Source organism: Pan paniscus, chromosome 6 (assembly GCF_029289425.2).
Source record: "Pan paniscus chromosome 6, NHGRI_mPanPan1-v2.0_pri, whole genome shotgun sequence".
Lineage (NCBI taxonomy): Eukaryota > Metazoa > Chordata > Mammalia > Primates > Hominidae > Pan > Pan paniscus.
The window spans coordinates 190,315,121-190,336,920 of NC_073255.2; the positions used below are offsets into that span (position 1 = coordinate 190,315,121).

Here is a 21,800-nt window from a genome sequence, read left to right on the forward strand (position 1 = left end):
TAAGTGGCTCTTCTCTAATCCTTACCACCTACCCAAATGATATCCTTATTACTCCAACCCAAAATTAGTGCAGGAGCTTCCTAGCTGCCTTGCCTGTCCCTGTCTCCCTGCTTTGGAGGGTGGATTTGATTTTAAAGTATGGATCATGCTATATCAATGTCTACCTGGGGGCCTTGGCTGCGACATTCCTGTTTTTGTAGGACACGGCTCACATGGCTCTCACTGCTGGTCTCCACATGTCCTTCCACCCTCATTTCCATCACCCAGCTCTGCTTCCAGGTGATAGTGTACTGAACTACTCAGGCCATCCCTCTGCAGGCATTTATTTTCCCTGGCTCCAGGACCTAATGGCTAAATTTGTATTGCTCCTGTAAAATGTATTTCAGCTGTCATCACTTGCTTTAGCTTTCTTTCATATTTGCCTAAAGACCCCAGGAGCCCTGCCATCTGTATTCCTGTATCATATTTGTACAATTATTTTTGTTGTTGTCCATATTGTTAATTTGCATATCACCCACCAGACACCGTGAGATCCTCAAGGACAGGGACTGTTTTCTATAATACAATCTATCACATGTCATCAAGCTTGGCGTATCATTAGTCTCTCAACATATTTTAAGTTAATTTGTCTAATTTCTGAATGATTGAGAGAAGCTAAAAACATTGGTTAGATGCTTTCTCCAAACGATTATTATCATACCTGTGTGATTTGTAAAATAAATGCCGACCCATCTCATACTTTTTCTAGTAGATATCTTCCTGAAAATTTATGGGTAAATTAAATCATGTGAAATGAATAATGTCTTCAGTGAAATAGGACAGCTCACATTTTAAAGAACATCAGTAATGAACTAATCTGTGTAAAAGAATAGTTTTAGTCTCTTTTCTTATGTCACGTTGACTGTCGCTTTTACAAATTGGGAATTTTACAGGTTGAGTTGCCTTATGTTGGGGTTCCTCTAGGTAAAGGTATTCATGCAGTTAAACTTCTAGTAATAAGTAACAAGAAAATAACACTGATAAAGTGACATGAGGAATCTGTTCCTGTGCTGTAACTATTTCCTGATGTCAAATGTGAAACTGAACATTTTGCCAAAAGTCTCAACTTAAATCAAAGCCACTTTAATCAAAGCAGTTGCTAATGCCAGCAGTACATAAATTGAGGATGGAGCAAAAGGATCGACACCACCAATGGCTGCATTGTGGTAGGTGTGGACAGAGCCTGCCAGAATTAAACAGATGCCAGGAGTCAACACTAGGCAAAGGTAAATGGGATAGGTGCTGTGAAACATGGCAGATCCTATGGGACTTAGGTGCTCCCAAACACGGCAGATTCTATGGGGCTTAAGTGCTGTGAAACATGGCAGCTTCTATGGGATTTAGGTGCTGTGAAACACGGAAGATTCCTTGGGGCTTAGGTGCTATGAAACAGGGCAGATTCTATGTGACCAAACCTAACAGAAACAGTGCGGTGAGAATCATAAGATAAACATGCTATTCCTGTGATCTGGGTGAACAAACAAACGAACAAACAAAAACAGGAAATACAACCGCAAAACCTAGACAGAGAAGAGCCAAAACTGTTGATAAATATAGGACCACCTTCGCATCCCTGTTTGCGAAAATGTTGATAAATACAGGACCACCTTCGCATCCCTGTTTGTGAATGCAATAGCACAAGAAAAAGTCATTTTGAGGATGGGATAGGGAATGAACTTCTGATGGTAATGCTGTCTTCAAATGGTTACGAATTGAATTTTCTCAGAAATTTAAATACCCAAAATTAATATAGAAATTGAGAACCATCTTATGTTAAGCACTTTTTCCTTACACTTGCTTTCCATCTTTTCCTTTTTTTTGTTCTTTTTTTTTGAGACAGAGTTTCGCTCTTGTTGCCCAGGCTGGAGTGCAATGGCACAATCTCGGCTCACCACAACCTCCGCCTCCCGGGTTCAAGCAATTCTCCTGCCTCAGCCTCCTGAGTAGCTTGTATTACAGGTGTCCACCACCATGCCCAGCTAATTTTTGTAATTTTAGTAGAGACGAGATTTTACCATGTTGGCCAGGCTGGTCTTGAACTCCTGACCTCAGGTGGTCCACCCACCTCGGCCTCCCAAAGTGCTGGGATTATAGGCGTGAGCCACCGCACCTGGCCCTGTCTTTCTTACAGAGACCTCTTAGCCTCATTCTTTTCCTCTCCAGTATTCCATATGGCAGTGGCTCAAGGTAGACACGTTGCAAAGAATGAACAGGCATTACCTGGATATTCAGGATTGCTTTGCTGTTTTATTCCGTGCAGTGTTTCCTTCTATGCCTGCTTTTCAGCCCTATCCTTTCTGCAGGGCTCTGGGTCACAAGCTGGGCAGGAGGAGCAGAACACAGCGCCTCTGACAAGTAGCAGGACTGGACGCTGTTGGTTAAGTGTTAGGAGAAAATGTGTCTGCTAATAGGGTTATTTGTTTGTTTTTTTGGGGGGAATTTTTATTTTTTATATATAAACTTTAAGTTCTAGGGTACATGTGCACAACGTGCAGGTTTGTTACATATGTACACATGTGCCATGTTGGTGTACTGCACCCATTAACTCGTCATTTACATTAGGTATATCTCCTAATGCTATCCCTCCCCCATTCCCGCACCCCACAACAGGCCCCAGTGTGTGATGTTCCCCTTCCCGTGACCAAGTGTTCTCATTGTTCAGTTCCCACCTATGAGTGAAAACATGCGTTGTTTGGTTTTTCGTCCTTGCAATAGTTTGCTGAGAATGATGGTTTCCAGCTTCATCCATGTCCCTACAAAGGACATGAACTCATCGTTTTTTATGGCTGCATAGTATTCCATGGTGTATATGTGCCACATTTTCTTAATCCACTCTATCATGTTGGACATTTGGGTTGTGGGACTGTAAACTAGTTCAACCATTGGGGAAGACAGTATGGCGATTCCTCAGGGATCTAGAACTAGAAATACCATTTGACCCAGCCATCCCATTACTGGGTATATACCCAAAGGAATATAAATCATGCTGCTATAAAGACACATGCACACATATGTTTATTGCGGTTGTTTCTTAACATAAAGGTTTAATCCGTATGATTCCACTTCTGATTTCCAGGGATAATTTGAAGGAAACTATAAAAATAGAAGGTTAAAAAATATGTTTGTCAGCCGGGCGCGGTGGCTCACGCCTGTAATTCCAGCACTTTGGGGAGGCCGAGGTGGGCGGGTCCCCTGAGGTCAGGAGTTTGAGACCAGCGTGACCAATATGGTGAAACCCCGTCTCTATTAAAAATACAAAAATTAGCCGGGCGTGGTGGCGGGCACCTGTAGTCCCAGCTACTTGGGAGGCTGAGGCAGGAGAATCACTTGAACCTGGGAGGCGGAGGTTGCAGTGAGCCGAGATCGCGCCACTGGACTCCAGCCTAGTGACAAAGCAAGACTCCGTCTCAAAACAAAAATACATATATATATATGTTTGTCTTCTTGATTTTTCCTCTCCTCCATCATGTGGTGATGGGATGGGAAAAGGCAGGTTGTGGGGAGCAGTTTGGAGGCCCATGCTTGGTGGGAAAGAGAGGGAGGAAAATTCTAGATGAACGAATGCTGCTTCAAAGGAAGAAGAAAAAGAACCACATTAACCCTGCTTACGATCGGATTTAGATTGGTGATATATTCTGTCCACACTCAACTGGGTTTATCCTGACATTCAACAGTGTAAGTGACCTGTACTCTAAGCGTTCCCTTCTTGAGAAAAGGTGTGATTGAGCAGTCTGCTGTTGTCTGAATTTTTGTCTCTCCCTTTTCCAGAATTCATATGTGAAACCTAACCCCAGGGTGATGGTGTTAGGGGCTGAGGACTTTGGGAGGTGATGAGGTGATGAGGGAGGAGCCATCACCCTGATAAAAGGGACCCCAGAGAGGTGCCTTTCCTCACACCATGTGATGCACACTGAGAAGGCGCCATCTGTGAACCAGAAATCAGATTCTCACCACACAAAGCATCTGCTGGCACCTTGGTCTTGGACTTCCAGCCTCCAGAACTGGGAGAAATAAATTCCTGTTGTTTATAACCCACGCATTTTACACTATTTTGTTATCACAGCCAGAAGACAGTAAGACAAATCCCAACAGAGAAGAGTGCTTCTAGAACCTAAAGTGCACCTACCACTTTCTAGCAAAGCCTGATCCACACTACTTTATAAGTGACTTTTCAAGCATTTTGCTTGGTTTACCTATTTCTTCCACTTACCTCTCTCAAGCCCAAATCATTAGTTTACACTTGTAACCAATTGCTCGTGCACATGTTCTAATGTTTTTGCATATAATATACATATATTAATACATAATGTATCATTCGTGTTTGCATGTGGGCATTGTGGATAACTTACATGTAATTACAGTTGCAATTTCTTAGAATCATCTACTTCTTCATGAGCTCGAAAGTGACCTCTTATTCTTTTTTACAAACGGAGTTTTTTTTGTGAATGTAAATAATGGAAAAGCTTCCCAAACCCCTCCCAGACTCCGGCTCCCGCCATGCCCTTCCCCTCAGGCGCTGGCACGCCCTTACACACACACACACACACACACACACACACACACACACACACACACACAAACAGCCTGATGTGTCTATCAGCTCTGAATCTGGTTTTTCAAGTGGCCTGGGTGGGTCTGCATATGAATTTGACCAACCTCTGCGCGCGCTCCTGGGAGCGCGCATCTGTGTGTGGTCCAGGGAGCAAACCGCGTTTGTGAATGGATGATTGATGGGAACAGCGCCCAGGGGCAGCAGGTGGAGACGGGAACCCAGGTCGCGGTCACTGGTCAACCCGCCTCTTGGGGTGGAGGTTAGAGAAATGGGCGCTGGGATTTGGCCCCGGCCAGTGCTGGGGTTCCAGGGCTAGGGAGAGCCGTGGGCGCCAGACGGGGCTGCGGGAGGTCTTCGGGGTCAGATCCCGCAGGCAGCCAAGAGCGAGCCAAAGAAACAAAGCCGCCGAGGGACGCGGCTGGGGCGGAGGCCCGGAGGGAAGTGGAGCCCGGGAAGCCAGGTGTGCGGCGGGGAGAGCGGCCCCTGCCACCCGCGCTGGTAGCCGGGCGCTGCCATTCACTGCAAGGTCCTCTGCGCCCTGGAATTGCCGCGGCGGCGGATGCAGAGGCCAACCCAGAGTGCAACCATGGAGACGCGACGTGTGTCCCATAGTAACCTGTTACAACATTATTTATAAGCTGCCATCCCTAGCCTACCCCCACTTCCCCTCCGCTCCCTCGCCAGACTTGCGGGCGACGTGCACAGCCGCGTCTGGCTCTTCCCGGCCTCTCCCTTCTCTCGCGGGCGCAGCCGATCAATAGTTAACACCCGGCTGCGGACGGAGGCTCCATCCGCGGCAATCACCGTAGTGCTTGTTTGTGGAAGCCGAGCGTGCGTGCGCCGCGCGCGCACCCAGTCCAGCGCGGAGTGGGCGTCTACCCGAGGAGGGGTGTTTGGGGAGGGGCTGCCCTCGTTACCCAAACAGTTTGCGCTCGCTTAACCTTGATGCAGCTCGAGGCTTCCCAGTCCAGCTCAGTTCAGACAGAAAACCCGGCGCGCGCGCGCGCACACACACACGCCGCCCCTGGCGTCGCCGCCCGGCCGGGTCCCTGCCCTTAGGGACCAGAGCGGCGACCGCTGCACCCCGCACCGCCTGCTGGAGGAGCCCCCGGAGCCGGGGCCGAGCCGCCGGCGTCCCCGAGTGCGCCCCCAGTGCGTGCCGCCGCGCTGTTGCTCGCAGTGTGCTGGCGCCGAGCTCGGTGGACACGCGCGCAGTCAGAGCTGCCTCTCGCCCTCGCTAGCTGGGCTCGCAGCCTCTTCCTCCCTCCCTGGCTCCTGGCTTTTTGTTTAAAGCAACACCCACCCTCCATCCAGGCTTTTTTTCTTTCTTTCTTTATTGGTAGCGGCCAAAAAGAGTTGATTGCTATTGGGATCCGCTGAGTAAAGACACGGGCGGGCTGAGCGGAGGTGAGAAAACTGAAGACCTGGAAGATTTTTTTTTTTCTTCAAAAACCCGTTTCCATCCAGTCTTCGGCCAGTCGAGTCTACTTTAATCCTCACCAGGACAATGGATTAAGTTTCTCTTCCCTGGACCAGAAGTCGGGTTCGGACTTGGGGCAAAATGAAGGAAAAGGCCATGATCAAGACCGCTAAGATGCAGGGGAACGTGATGGTGAGTGCCACGGACAGGGCGCGCGCTGGGTCGGGGGGACCCACCGTGAGGAGCGATGCTGGGGGAGGTCTGTCCTTCTCAGTCCCGAACCTCCCTGGAAGGACAGCGACCCCATGCCCGCGCGCGGCGGCGCTTCTCCCACTTCCCACCTGAGCCCACCCAGCGGCAGGGGGATGCGGAGGAGCAGGCATTTCTTTGCAAATTGCAACTTTGCGGCTCCGCGGCCCCTCTCCTTCGGGCATGTGGCTTTGTGTTTTGGGCGCGGGATGGGAGGAAGGGGCTGCGGGGAGCCCTCGCTGACCGCGGGTCGGTCCGAGCCCCAAGCAGACCCCCAGGGCTCTTCTGGGGAAACGCGGGGAGAGGTGGTCACTTCGGCCAGGGAAGGGCCACTGGGCCCTGGCGCCCGCGCCGGCCTCGGTGCTCCGAGTCCCCGGAACTCGAGACCTGTTGGGTTTGCGGAGCCTTCGGTGCTCTCGGGGCAGACGCCGCCGCCGGGCGGGACCCTGCTCCCTGGGTTGGGGACGCTGACTCCCCCAAAAGCTTGACGGTGCCAGAGGAGGTCAGGGGCACTTCGGCCCCCAGGAGGGCCGCGTGCTTGGAAACGCGGCTGGTCCGCGGAAGGCTCCGGGCAGCTGGCCAGGGGACAGTTCTGCACGGATAACTTTCTAACTGGAGGACCCGGCGATCCGCCTCCCCAGCGAGCCCACCCGCCTCGCCGCTCCCCGCTGACCCGCGCGGCCTGGGCGCGCCTGCTCTCGGGCTCACGTTAGTCCGGGGCACGGGGCCGAGGGGTCAGGGCGCTGGAGTCTCTGGCGAGGACGAGAGAGTTGCCATCTTGTTCTGTTGAAATTGTTTGTGTGCTTTCGTGTGTTTATTTTAACCCATTAGGTCATGGTCTGAGAAGAATCCTCTGACGGTCCCTTATTTTAAGTTGCTGGCTGGCACTTTTTTTTTTTTGGCGACAGACAAGGAGATGGGGATTGCCTTGCTACTTTTGAAGGTTCTGCAGATTTGCAGATGCTACTTTTGAGGGTTCCGTAAGAATTGAAATTCTTTCAGGGGCAAGGTCCAGAGTTGTTTACAGAAGTGGGTTGGGTCCAAGTGATGGGGGTGCAGAGGCACCTTTGCGGGAACCCAGGCAGTGGTGCATTTTGAGATCTCGCTTTAAGCAAAACAGGCAATAAGTGAAAAATTTTACATTAATTGAACAGATACCCAGCTGGCTTAACCACACCCACGGCAGGCACCTGTTGCCTGGCAGAGAGAAGCGCCGTGGGTTCAGAACTTGACTCTGGACGGAGGTGTGAGTCTCTGGGTTCAAGACACCTCGCAGGGAAGTAATCGCCGCATAGAGGGGCTTACTCTTCAGGACGCTCCCCGCTCCCGAGACGACAAGCCCCCATCTAGGGGCCGTTCTCAGTCCTCGGTCCGTGGGTTCTCTGACTGACCTAATTGCTTGTTTATGAAAATGCATCTGCTTCCCTCATTTTTCCCACTCTTTTTTTTTTTAGCGATTGTGTTGTTCAGCATAATTTCTTGCATAAACAGGATAGAAACGTGTATGGAGTAATGCTTTTTCCTTAAATGCCCAACCACATCCATCATTCCTAACTTACGTGATGCCATCGTGTGCTAGGGAAACCTGTATATTTAGGGCTGAGGCTGAAGTTAAGGATTGAGGTTAATTATACTGATAAGGCAACATTATTGACTCATTACATCAATCTACCGCCAAATAAGTTTCTACTTATAACTTGCATGGCATGAAAGAGCCAAATCTTCATATTACATCTTTATTAGAAACCTTATGGTCTTTGCCCTCCCCCAACCCCTCTCTGCGTTTTACTTCAGAAAATAAAGAATGAAAGGATTGCTAATTACATTTCTCTCTTCTGCTCTGAATAAGGATATTCCATGTGATACTCATGGCATCCCTTCCCCTGTGTCTAATGTTAACAAGTGTCATTGGAGCAAGGTGAACTGAGCCTAGAGAATTCTACTGCAACCCATATTTTCAGAGTTATCTGTGGGCCCAAGAAAACAATGAGATGCACACTTACTCAAACTTTGAATGTTCTTATCAATTCTTGAATTGATAATTATGGCTCCACAGCCTGCTGTGTAACTTATTTGAATTTTCATGTTCCAAGGAAATCCACGTGGCTTCAGTTGAGTGATCATTTAGGACTTACCCATGCCTAATCTCTCAAGTTGCTTTGGAAGACTCTTGCTAATCACAGCCTCTCTTGGATTAGATGACTGGCAAATTCTTTGCACTTACAACTTGATTGAAATTCAGGTGATATTTTACATTCAAGATGAGGACTGAATGATTTACTCCTATTACTGACAGCTGAGCTGCCGCACATCTGACAGCTACAAAAAGTGGCAGAATGTTTTATACTTTGCAGTAACAGTGAATCCACATACACACAGAGACCAGATCTCAGTTCAGGGGACTCAAAGATCTCTGAGCTGTCTGGACTCACATTTGAGGTTTGATATTTAAAAAAGAGAAAGACACTTTGCACTGCCCAAATGGTCACGGAAATGTCAAATCCAGTTCAGCCATGCCTGTAAATTGCTTTCTAATCCAGCCCCTGCTCGCTGACATCCACATTGTATGATTGTTCTGGACCTGCAGCCTGTTGTTTCACCAGGAGTCCTACAAGAATGGTGACAATAGCCTCCCGGCTGGTCCTTGCCATGCCACATTGCTTAGTTGAAAGTATGTTCTTATAAAATCTTTAAAAAATGTTTTATTCCTCACATATTGCTTTAGGAATTTATTTCTGAGTACAGCTAGAGGATTAAGAGAAGGCAGATGCACCAGCATACTATCTGATCTTGTTTTAGTAAATGGGTAAAAGAATACCACAGGTGGAATCAGTTTAGAACTTTTTTTTTTTTTTTTTTTTTTTGGAGACAGAGTCTCACTCTGTCACCCAGGCTGGAGTGCAGTGCAGTAGCGCAATCTCAGTTCACTGGAACCTCCTCCCCCTGCGTTCAAGCCATTCTCCTGCCTCAGCCTCCCGAGTAGCTGGGGACTACAGGCATGCACCACCATGCCTGGCTTTTTTTTTTCTTTTTTGCATTTTTAGTAGAGACGGGGTTTCATCATGTTGGCCAGGCTGGTCTTGAACCCCTGACCTCAGGTAATCTGCCTGTCTCGGCCTCCCAAAGTGCTGGGATTACAGGTGTGAGCCACCATGACTGGCCAGTTTAGAACTTCTATTTTAATTTTTTTTTTTTTTTTTTTTTTTTTTTGAGACGGAGTCTCACTCTGTCACCCAGGCTGGAGTGCAGTGGTGCTATCTCGGCTCACTGCAAGCTCCGCCTCCCGGGTTCACGCCATTCTCCTGCCTCAGCCTCCCCAGTAGCTGGGACTACAGGCGCCCACCACCATGCCCGGCTAATTTTTTTGTATTTTTCGTAGAGACGGGGTTTCACCATGTTAGCCAGGATGGTCTCGATCTCTTGACCTCATGATCCACCCGCCTCGGCCTCCCAAAGTGCTGGGATTACAGGCGTGAGCCACCTTGCCTGGCCCCTAGAACTTCTATTTTAATTCTTGAGAAGAGTCTATTTCATAAACTTATAATACTGTGAGAATTCACAGACTCACCATGCCATATTCAATCTGTAATTTAATATACTAAGAGATAAATATTTTTTACTTGCTCGAAACAAAAATTATTTTTTTAAAAATAGCTGTTATTTTTTCCATAAAATCTACATTTTAGAGTTCCAAGGGAGGCTGATGTGCACTTTTTCAACCTAATCTTCCTTTATTGCTGTTTGGTTGATATTCTGCTTGTTTAACAGAGGTATATACTCTTGCAATAGGTTCTGAGGTTAATGGGAAATGTCATCAGAAGGGTGTTGCTTCGTGCTGAATTCCCCTACTCTGTCCATATGAGCTTTTTTCAGACATTGAGTTGCTTAATGAAGTTGGAGTAAAGATTAAAGACTAAACATCTTGGGGACTGTCCTGTGACCCTTGGCGTCTCCCCCTTCCTTGGTGTGTGCATTGGTGGCTCCACCAGTATGTGGTGGGTAAGTGAGGGCTGTGCAGGCCCTTGGTGACTACAGCAGTATCAGAGGAGGTTCAGACCTAGGACACAAAGCATCAGAGGTCTGCAAGCCATGTTGATCCTTGAGAATCCCACTGTTGATTGTTGTTGGTTTTAAATGAAAGTGGCTGTCTTGAGTTCCCTGTATAGGGAAAGCTGGAGTTCTTCCTTGTGCTCACTGACTCTGGTTTTAGGCCTTTGGTCGCTGGTTGATGTATCTATGGCATGACGAGCCTAGGATCTTTTCAGAACTATTATCTTCTCTTTTCTATGTTGGATAAAACATCTGAATGTGAACTTTCCACAGTAAGAGTTCTCTTTCGGGCATTTGAGCGTTTTGCTGATTCAGTTAAATAAAGCAGAATGGCATTCCAGCGATGATGCTGTACTTGTAATTAGCCCAGGTGAGCAGAGGCTCGTTGAGGTTTTTAGATAAGTCACGAGAGCTCGTGTGGGACACAAAGCTTCTATTATTTTTTTTCTTTCTTTTTTTTTTTTTTTTTTCTGAGATGGAGTCTCACTCTGTCTCCCAGGCTGGAATGCAGTGGCACCGTCTCAGCTCACTGCAGCCTCCACCTCCCAGGTTCAAGCAATCCTCTTATCTCAGCCTCCCAAGTAGCTAGGATTACAGGCATGTGCCACCACACCCAGTTAATTTTTGTATTTTTAGTAGAAACGAGGTTTTGCCACGTTGGTCAGGCTGGTCTCAAACTCCTGACGTCAGGTGATCTGCCCGTCTCGGCCCCCCAAAGTGCTGTGAGCCACCTCTCCCTGCCAAATCTATTATTGAAGTCTGTTGGGGACAGCATTTCTAGGAGTGTGGCCTTCAGTAATGCAATATTTTTCCTCTGTCTGAGGGTACTTGGTATCAGATTGGTCACTTGGTAACAAAATGCTTGGTGCTGGTTCTAAATGGGAGCATCATAGCACAGATTTTGAGGGAATTTGCCTTCTCAAAATGGGTTCCAAAAATTCTAAGGTCACAGTTTTCTGAGAGTTGTCACCATGTGTCCCAGTGGTGTGATACTTAGGTTGGTCTTTCTCTGCTTGCTAGTTGTTCAACATCCCTTCATAAAATCATCACCCTTATAACTAGACGTTTCTTGAAATATTGATTAATCCCATCTGTGCAGGAAACAGTGGCTAGGCATGGGTCCGTTTCATAATCCTCCTTGCAGGATTTATAGGAATGGGGATACTTTAAACATGTTTATGACCCATTTAAAAATGCAGATTTCCAGAAAGAAGATCCCAAAGCCAGAGGTGATCAGCACAGGATGTTTTATAAAATTTCTTCAATAGAACTGTAGTGAAGAGGGCTGTGCTGTTTTTTCACAGAGCTCTGTTTAGTTCTTTAGTTCATATATCCACTGGGTCTGAGTTTTTCAACATATAAATGTACTAAATTGGCTCTTTCCTGTTGCACAGCCATCATCTCCTTTTCTGTAACCTGTCCTGGTCAGTAATCACAGTACTGCTAACTTGATCATCATGTGGACTTTGAACCCTCTGTGCTATTACCAAGAGGTGTGGTGCTTATTGAAATATGAACATCTAGTATTCATTCGTCCCCATGGACAAGGGCTTTGCACAGGAAGCATTCGGGTGGATGAATTTGTTAAATGAATGGATATTTGTTCCTTGCTTAGGACTGCTTAGCATAGGCTGTGCATTTGTGAGAAAGGCTCATGGTTTTAGTTGAACGTTTATTTTAAGAACTCCTTCAAGTCCTAATACATCAGGTAACAGGAGAGAGAATTCCCTGCATAGAGTATTTTCCACTTTCAGCTACAAATGGAAACTGATGCTCAGTTTAGATTGTAAACAGCTGATGCATCAGTCTTCTTTATTTGAGGAGGCGTAGAAGTCAAATAAAATATAGAGAGCAATCTCTCAACTTAAAATGTTTTACTTGGGAAGCAAGAATTGCAATCTGAGGCATGCACAGACCAGTGGTCTTCAGTATGTCTGAAGAACAAAGATGAGATTGTGGATTTTATTAGGAAAGGAAATGTTACTTATTGTTTTGAAAGAAAACTCATTGGCCCTGGAGAAGCTTTTGAGAGCTGGCAAGCTCTGATTGGTGAGTTGACTGTGGTAGGTAAAACTAGAGTCACTGCAGGTTGTTTCAGCAGTTACTAGGTAAAACTGGTCTTAGAGCTACAGCAGGCTGTTTCAGCAGCTGAGCTAGTGGGAAATTTAATTCTTGGAGCAGGTGCTATGTGTCCCCAGTACTTTTTCCCTGGCCCCTCAACTCAGACATTGAGTTGCTTAATGAAAATGGAGTAAAGACTACAGACTAAACTTCTTGGGGACTGCCCTGTGACCCTTGGTTTCCAAGGACCACAAGGATTTTATTGGGTATGACAAGAATTACCCAATTTGTATAATCAGCTTTTGCAGAGGTAAATACATTTAGTCCAGATCATTTTAAAATTTTCTGTTTATTAAACTAAAATAAATTCAGCAACATAGAAGAATTCCATGACCTCTTTTGGTTGTGGGAGCCAATTTTATTTGATAGCAAGACCACATTTTAGAACTCAAGAGCGTGCCTCAGATCTTCTAGGTCCCTTGAACATACTAAGCTCAGAACAGACAGGCAGGCAGAACCAAGCAGAATTCCCCCTTTACCATTGTGGCTTCCTGGGATGATGGGAGAAAGGGTTCCATTCTGGAAGTAGAAGTTTCAAAAACCCATCTTGGACAGTGGCTCTTGGCAATGGCTGAACAGTAGAATCAGCTGGAATGTTTTGAAAAACCCAGTCATCTGTGGGTGTTGTGGAGTTGGGAATGTTTGGTTAAGGGTAGAGGTTCTCAACATTGCCTGGAGCCACTGGTTCCTCCTGCCCCCGACCTCTTCCCCAGTACCCACCCCTGGACTAGAGATACCCAGGGGATTCTGATTCCACTGCTTCATAATGCAGTCTGTGTACTCATATGTTTAATAGTGCTTCTGTTGTGCAGCCAAGATTCAGAACCAGTGGATCAGAGGCAAATTTTTTGAATAAATACTGCCATCAAAGCCTAAGGAAATAATTATAACATTTATAAGGAAGCTTCTTGGAAAATATGCAATCAAGTCTGGTTCCCTGGGTTGTGGAGGCCGCCAAATACATGGAAAGACGGGCAGAGAACACAGAATAAGGAGAAAAATGAAGTGAAACATGCATGAGAGAGAAAAGTAAATAGTCACCAGGGAAAAGATGAGGAAACATGCTGTGTTTTTAATTTAAGTTTTCTAACCTCAGTTATAGACTGAATTTGGGGAAAAACAAGAATCTTTAAAGAAATTCAGTTGTGCTCCTTTCCTTTTTCTTCACGCCCAGAAAAAATTAATCTTTTTGACTGCAAGATACTCTATTATGTGTCTGAGGTCCCCCCGAAAATGGATTACAAACCCCATAGGGCAAGTAGAAACAAGGAGGGTGATAGAAGAAAACTGAAGGCTACCCTCGACCAGCAGAAGAAGTTCTGGGATTTGCAGTGGCCTCTGAGGGGCCTCTGCAGGCAGCTCACTGGACTGCTGTTTCCTCATGTATCGAATAAGGAAATTGGAATAGATTGATTATTCTTGAAGTCCCTTTCAACTCCCTCTCCCAGTTAAGGGTAGCCTCATTACTGTCTCCTCAACATTGCTCTTAGGACATGCTTTAGAAGTCACCTTCCATGCCAGAACAAATATTTTGTTGGCATCATAATTTCTTCTGCGTTGACTTATGTGGCATCTCTCAGCTCGCCAGTCTTGTCTCAGCAAGCATGCCACTGTAGACGGGGAAAACAAATAGATGGCATCAATGTATAGTCCAATAAGCACAAAATCTAGAGCATTCATGCACCAGCCTTGATGACCCAGGAAGACTGTATATGTGTGTGTGTAGCACACTGTATACATGCATGTGCATGCGTGCACACACACACACACACAATGTTCATACGTCTCAGATGTAAAATACTGGCACCATTGTCCAGCATAGCTGAAGATCTGTTGGATAAGAGCTCCTGTGGGTGCAATCACTTTGACTGCTTGGCTTTCTTGGATATTAAAAAAATAACCACACTCTAATAAAACAGGAGTGCCAAGGATGTTCTGGTTTCCAGTGTGGTGTTACTCGTCTGCGAAAATAAAAGTGAGTTGCTGGCTAGCCAGGCCGGCCACAAGGCCTGTTTTGCAAGGCACCAGTTGGATGGGATGGGACCACACTGGGTCTTGCTACGAGAGGTCCAAGGCTGATCACATTTTCTTCACTGATATTGGTATTTGAAAAGTGGAATTTTCTTCTCTTTTTCCCTCTCCTACTGGACTAATGCCCCTATTAAGCCACACATAGTTTTATTTTAAATAATTCTCATTTTATGGTATTGGTCCTATATAAACAACTTGTAGTAAAACCTCCACTGACAGAATCTCAACTACAAACTTGAGCAAACTGGACTAACAGTCTCATACATTTCATTACATTAATCTGAAAAATGGTACTTGTAGGGTATGTTCTGACTTCATTATACATTCAGCTTAATATTCTCTACCTTCTTGTCCTATATTTTTGGGAAGTGAGAATTAATAATTTTCAAGCCTAAAGGCCAAATTTTTTTTCATTCTTATAAAAATTATTTTGATTGTGGACTACATTTTCTATGATGAGGTAAAAATGAATGAACACATGAACAATTTATCTTTAACAGGCTGGGCACAGTGGCTCACACCTGTAATCTCAGCACTTTGGGAGGCTGAGGTGGGAGGATCACTTGAGGCCAGGAATTTGATACCAGCCTGTGCAACATAGACCCCATCTCTACAAAAAAATTTTAAAAATAATTATCCAGAAGTTGATATTATGTGGCTGTCATCCTAGCTACTGAGGAGGCTGAGGCAGGAGGATCATTTGAGCCCATGAGATTGAGGCTGCCGTGGGCCAAGATTGTGCCAATGCACTTCAGCCTGGGTGGCAAAGCAAGACCCTGTTTCTTTAAAAAGTAATACATAAATAAATATACTTATTTATAACAGAAAATCAAAGATTATCTTGTTAAATGGTAGTTTTCCAGAAAATTGCATTTATCAGACCAAATCATATCCTGAGCAAACTTTTTATCAGAGGGTTCTGTTTGGTATTTTTCTTCCTGTGACTCTGTAAATTGTGCATCTATTTTTTTAAGATCTCCACCCTTTCATTTCAAACCTAATTATATTGATAACTTACAGTTGTAGAGAACTTATCCAGCTTCCAAAATAATTTTGTCTGTGCTATGTTATTATGTTAGAACAACCCATTGTGTTGGAAAGACAGATATTAGTTCTTTTTTTATGGTTGAAAGAGCTAAGATTTTGAGAGAGTAAATAGTGGGGCTGGTTATTTGAGGAAGAGCTGAGGTGCTGACCCGTTTCCAGCCCAGGTTCTTTGCACACCACAATGTATTCTTTCAGCAATTATCTTCTTTCCAGTTGCAACTGAAAAGAAACATAGTGCCTGGAAGATGGGGGAGAAAAATAAGAGATCAAGTGGGAGAGTATGTCTTCTGCTCTATCCTCATAGGATTTCTAGCCTCTGCTGGAACACATCCAAGGACTGGAAACTTGTGCCATTGTTGACAAGTTCTCTTTGTTAAAATGGTATTTCTTATGTTCGGAAGATACATATACATACCTCCATTGAACTTTCACCTACAGTTTTAGCTTGAAGCCTTTTAACTACAAAAATTTTCTTATCCCTACTTCACATGACAACCTTTCAAGTAAGTTCCAACAGTTGCCATGTGACCCCTTCATAGTCTCTTTTCTAGGGAAAATGTCTCTATTTCTTTCAACTTATATATGAAAGTTTGATCAGGGTAACTGTGAATTTAACAACAAGACATCATATTTTTTTATTCAATCATTGCCATAGTTATCTGTTTCTTAGCTTCCACAAATTTCTTCCTATTTATTGTTGTTGATTTGAGAGTCTTCATACTGTTTTCCACAGTGGCTGTACTAATTTAATTCCCACCAGCAGTGCACAAGTGTTCCCCTTTCTCCACATCCTCACCAATAAATGCTACTTGTTTTTGAGCCATTAGTGAACTGATAGAAAACAGCAGTCTGGACCGAAAAAGTAGATTGTCTCCAAAAGCTATGTGGATAAGGAGCAATGAAAGAAAGATAATACCAAGGCAAATACCTGGAGGATGTGAAGCCAAGAGCATCAGAGGAGAAAAGGAACCATCAAGAGGTTGGTTAGTGGGTACAAACAGACAGATAGAAGGAATAAGTTCTCATGTTCAATAGCACGGTAAGGTGACTGCAATTACTAATAATTTATTGTATATTTCAAAATAGCTAAAAGGGTCTGGGTGCAGTGGCTCACACCTGTAATCTCAGCACTTTGGGAGGTCGAGGTGGGAGAATTACTTGAGTCTAGGAGTTTAAGATCAGCCTGGGCAACACAGCAAGACCCCATCTCTAAAAAAAATTTAAAATATGCCAGGCTTGGTGGCATCCACCTGTAGTCCCAGCTACTTGGGAGGCATAGGTGCAAGGATTGCTTGAGGCCAGGAGTTCAAGGCTAAAGTGAGCTGTGATGGTGCCACGGCACTCCACCCTGGGTGACAGAGTGAGACCTTGTCTGTAAAAAAATAATTAGAAGAGAAGATTTGAAATGTTCCCAACGTGAAAAAATGATCAGTGTTTGAGGTGATGAATATCCTAAGTAAACATACATCAAAATATCACATGTACCTCATAAATATGTATAATTATTATGTATCAACAAGAAAATGAAAATGAGAATGTTGAAACAGGTGGAAAGATATTCATATAGAGCCTTTGGGAAATGCTAGTCACTGGACATGGGAGGAAAATGGCCGTCTTCAGTTGCGGTATCAGAGGCCTTCCACAATAAGCAGTGTTAACTGGCAAACAGGGGCTATGAGAAACACACAAGTGATGAAAACCAGCCTTATTTCTACTGGAATCTCAGGTCTTACCTGACTTACCACCATCTAAGTTTGCATAGTCACCTCTAAAAGTGTGAGCATCTTTTCTGTGCTTTGCTGGTTTGTATATAACTTTTATTCAGATATCTTTCACTCTAATAAGTAGTTCTTTGCATTCTGATTAGTTGGCTTTATGAAATAAGTCACCATTATTCAAGAAGGGAAAGGCGAGAGACAAAGGCATTCGGCTTCCATTAGTGTTTGGAATTATAGCCACACACAAATTAAGGGTGAATGAAAACAAATGCCCTCCTGTAGCTGCTGCTGGTATTCCTCCCCACCTCCTCTTCTCTCTCTCTCCTCCTCCTCCTTTTTCTCCTTCTCTTATTTATCCTCCCCCTCTTCTTCCTTCTCCTCTTCCTCTTCCTTCTCCTCCTCCTCCTCCTCCTTCTCCTCCTCCTTCTTTGATTATCTTAAGCCAGATGTGTATTCTTACCCAGGTGTGTGATATGTCTACCCTTGCCTTTATGTTGGGAAACGTGAGGAAGCTGAGCCCAGCTCCCAGGACAGTTTGGTCGCCTCTAATCATACCATCCAGCCATAATCTCAGGCTGAAGGAAATCATTCATTGGCACTAAAGAGAGCTGGGGAGATAGCTGACAGAGGAATGCAATGGATCGTCTCGCTCATCCACCTTTTGCCATTTGTTTGATTTTTTCCTGCAATGTGTTTTCTTCTCGTCAACTTGGCCGGAATGGTGGTAAATGCTGTTTTTATGTGTGGACTTACTTGAAAAACTGATCTATCTTAGTCTTGGACTTTGAATATCATTAAAGTTCTCCAAGGACCTTGCAAATAGCTGCTTGCAAAACACAACAGTTTAATATAATTTGATCTCTCACTGCTGCTTAGCTTCTGAGAAATGTGTTGTGCTCAAAGTGTTCAAGCATTAATTAAAATTGAGGGCACTGCAATTGTCAGCGCCCACTGACTCCATGTGAGTGTGTAGGTGAGTGTGAATGTGTGTGCACAGGCAGGTGCAGGTGTGTACTCACATGCGTATTAACGCTTAGGAAGCTGAACTTTGCTTCTTTCTCATTAAGAGTTGAAGGCTATTATCTAATCATGAAAATAAAACCTCTGATGGAATTAACTTGATGTTGACTCTCAGTTTGATTTCTGAAGATAAACCAGAGTCATCTCTACTCTGAAATATTAACGTATTCTAGAGAGTGGTTCCCAACATGATGTGACGCTGGACCTGCGTTATCAACATCAGCTGGGAGCTTTAGAAGAACAAAATCTTGAGCCCACCCAGACCTACTGAATCAGAAACTCAGAGGGTGGGTGATTCTGATCTGCATTAAAATTTAGTTCTAAGTGTACCCATTCGCAAACTCTTTGTGGTGAAGTGCCAGTGGTTTCATTTTTGTTTTTAAAATTTCCATCCCATCGTGGCTCAGTACTTTCTCCCATCTTTCTGGTTTTTTTTTTTCTGAGCCCTACAAACTTTTTCAACCTCTGCCCTAAAGCTGCTCTCAGATTTTCAGGTATCTTTGTAGCAATGCCTCATTCCTTGGTATGTGTTGCTATAAAGGCATACCTGAGGCTGGGTAATCTTTAAGGAAAAGAGGTTTATTTTGCTCACGGTTCTGCAAGCTGTACAAGAAGCACAGGCACCAGCATCTGCTTCTGGTGAAGTCCTCAAGCTGTTTCCACTCATGGCAGAAGGTGGAGGGGAGCCAGTGTGTAGAAATCACGTGGCCAGAGAGGGAACAAGAGAGAGAGGAAGGAGGTGCCAAGCTCTTTTTAACAATCAGTTACCCAGGGAATGAATAACGGGATGACTAACTCATTACCTCGAGGGTAACACCAAGCCATTCATGAGGCGTCTGTCTCCATGACCCAAATACCTCTCAGTAGATTCCACCTCCACCTCCAACCTTGGGGATCAAATTTGAACATGAGGTTTGGGGGGTGGATAAACATCCAAACTATAGCAGCACCCAAAAGCTGAAAGTGCCATGTCTTATTTTTTATTTTCAGCCTTATCCGTAGCACGCTTTATGGTAGCAAAGAGGTCTACAAGCTGTGGCCCCAAAATAATTTAATTTTCTTACTGTAACCTTTCCATTTTAAATTTGATTCACTGTAGAGCGTTTCCATGGGTAGAACTGGGTCAAAGAGAAGTCTTTCGTTTTAGAGTTTTGTTATTAAGGAAGAATTGGGTATTTTCATACTTTTTAAAGTTTATTTTTGGCTATGATTACTTACAGTGGTTCATTTTTTATAGACATCTAGGAAATGTTAATTACTGCAGATGAGATTCCCAATTCAGAAGCCAACCACAAAGGCTTTTCTTCTTCTATATATATATATATAAAGGAGATAATGCTAAAATGCTCTTATGCAAATTTTAAAATTCCCTAGTACATTAACAATGCTAATGACAGTTAATGCATTCCTGAAGCTTCTGTGTGATCCAAAATATTCAAAATGCTTAGAAATGTTTTAGGTCCACCCTGCAAATATATGGGAAGTGGAATTTTGTTCATGGAAATTAGTTCCTTGAAAATAGATTCAGTGCCAAGTTGAAGAGATGAAGAAGAGCTGAAAAGTCAGTGTAGTGCAATATAGAGTCTTCTGCGGATAAAGGTCGAAACCCTCTTTTCCCAGACCACCATAATGGGTAGGTACAGAATCTCAGATAATCACTGCAGTTTGGTTAGAAGAGGAAATTGCCCTTCATAAAGCAACACAGAAGAAGGTAAGGAGAAAGTGGTATTAGATTGATAGGTCAACTAATGATAATGAGGAAACTTTCTCTTACTGACGGTGATGTCAGCTTCTACCAGGACTAACTTCAGTGAGCACAGGAATGGCATTGCTGTTCAATAGGGTTATACCCTCAGGTGGAATGACAGAAGACAGACCCTCGTTATTTCTTTGCTGACCTAGGGAATTCTGCAAAGCAGAAATATGAAGAATGAAGATGCTGACTCTTTACAGACAGCTTTATTTAGGTGAATTCAGGTTGTTACATGGTCTTGCCACAAGTGCATCTTATTCTAGAAGTTGTCTGACTACTTCAACATGCATTTCTTTCCTTCTTTCTTCCTTGAGCTCCTTAATATTAAATGCAAATGAGGGGAGGCATGTTGAACTTACACTAAGGTTTAGTTGTAGCAAAAATGTGCTTTGTGCACCTACTGGAAATTCCCTTGTGGAATCTTTATAGTAAAGCCTATTGGGGAAATATAATTGAAAACAAAATCTTCTTCCAACCTAGAAATCCTCTCCACAAAGGTAGTAGAGAAAGAGAACACTTTTCTTATTTGAATAAGCATTAAACCAGAATGGTGATGCACATCACAGACAAGATGCTAAAAGATCACAAAGACAGAATTCTCTTATATAGCCAGGCAGATGCAACCCATTAAATACATGTTTTCAAGATAAACAGTAGCTCACCCTTAAGTAAAAGGATTTGACAGCATCATTTGTCAAATAGTTCATCCTAACTTTACTAGCTGCTTACTGGCTTTATTTAGAGGAGGGGGAAAGCCTCTCATATCTTCATGGTAGAAGGTAGTTTTGCATATTAGAGCAAAGTGTCCACCGATGTTAGGTTCCAGAAACTGGGAGACAGGGGTTCTGTCTCCCTTGATGCTTGCATTTTAAAAAGATGGTTCCAGATCTTTGGGAACAAGATCCCTGGGTCATAAAGCTAACAAAAGCCCTCCCTATCTAGTCTTCACAAGGATGTACTTCCAAGAGATGAAAAAGTGCTTATAGGCCGGGCGTGGTGGCTCACGCCTGTAATCCCAGCACTTTGGGAGGCTGAGGCGGGTGGATCACCTGAGGTCAGGAGTTCAAGACCAGCCTGGCCAACATGGTGAAACCCTGTCTCTACTAAAAATACAAAAAATTAGCCGGGTGTGGTGGCAGGTGCCTGTAATCCCAGCTGTTTGGGAGGTTGAGGCAGGAGTATCGCTTGAACCTGGGAAGGGGAGGTTGCAGTGAGCCGAGCTTGCACCATTGCACTCCAGCCTGGGTAACAAGAGTGAAACCCCGTCAAAAAAAAAAAAGTGCTTATAATTACAAGTTTTCTAAGGTAAAGCTCTAAGAAAAAGGAGAAGAAAACACTTTCCTCCTGATTTTCAACAGGAAGAAGTAAGTGTCTTATTTCTAGCTTGTATTAGTCCTTACAAGCCAGAGCATTCAAATGAGTAACCGCTACAATAGCCAGCAAAGCTACAGACACCCAGTAAGAGGGACTGGAGCCTGTCCCAGGCTTGCGGATGCTGAGTGCTCAAGATGTTGACACAATTTAGCCAAAATTGAGAATCAGGAGACTGCCAAGGACACCGGTGCTTGATGGAACCATTCCCTCTTCCAAGAATTTAAGAGCAAGAAAAAAACTCAGCCATATACTTGGAGCAGTGGCTTTCATATTCAGGACTAGGAGCATTTGGGTTCTGCAGGATGTGGGTTGGAGGCATGGCTAAGGAGCAGCCATAGGGGTGATCAGAGTGGCCACAGGGGTGATCAGGCCTGAAAAGCCTGCCACTCAGAAGCCTTTCTTCCAAGAGTTGTTTATTCACTGCTT

At 44.5% G+C, this 21,800-nt stretch overlaps 1 protein-coding gene across 1 annotated transcript in view; it reads left to right on the forward strand.

Annotated features, from left to right (window-relative positions):
* Positions 1-5,438: 5,438 nt before the first annotated feature.
* DPP6 (dipeptidyl peptidase like 6) overlaps positions 5,439-21,800 on the forward strand; it is a 998,429-nt gene continuing 982,067 nt past the window's right edge. Inside the window, exon 1 of the mRNA XM_034965319.2 lies at positions 5,439-6,203. Coding sequence (XP_034821210.1) covers positions 6,153-6,203 — 51 coding nt within the window. The 5' untranslated portion in view covers positions 5,439-6,152. The remainder of the gene's footprint in view (positions 6,204-21,800) is intronic.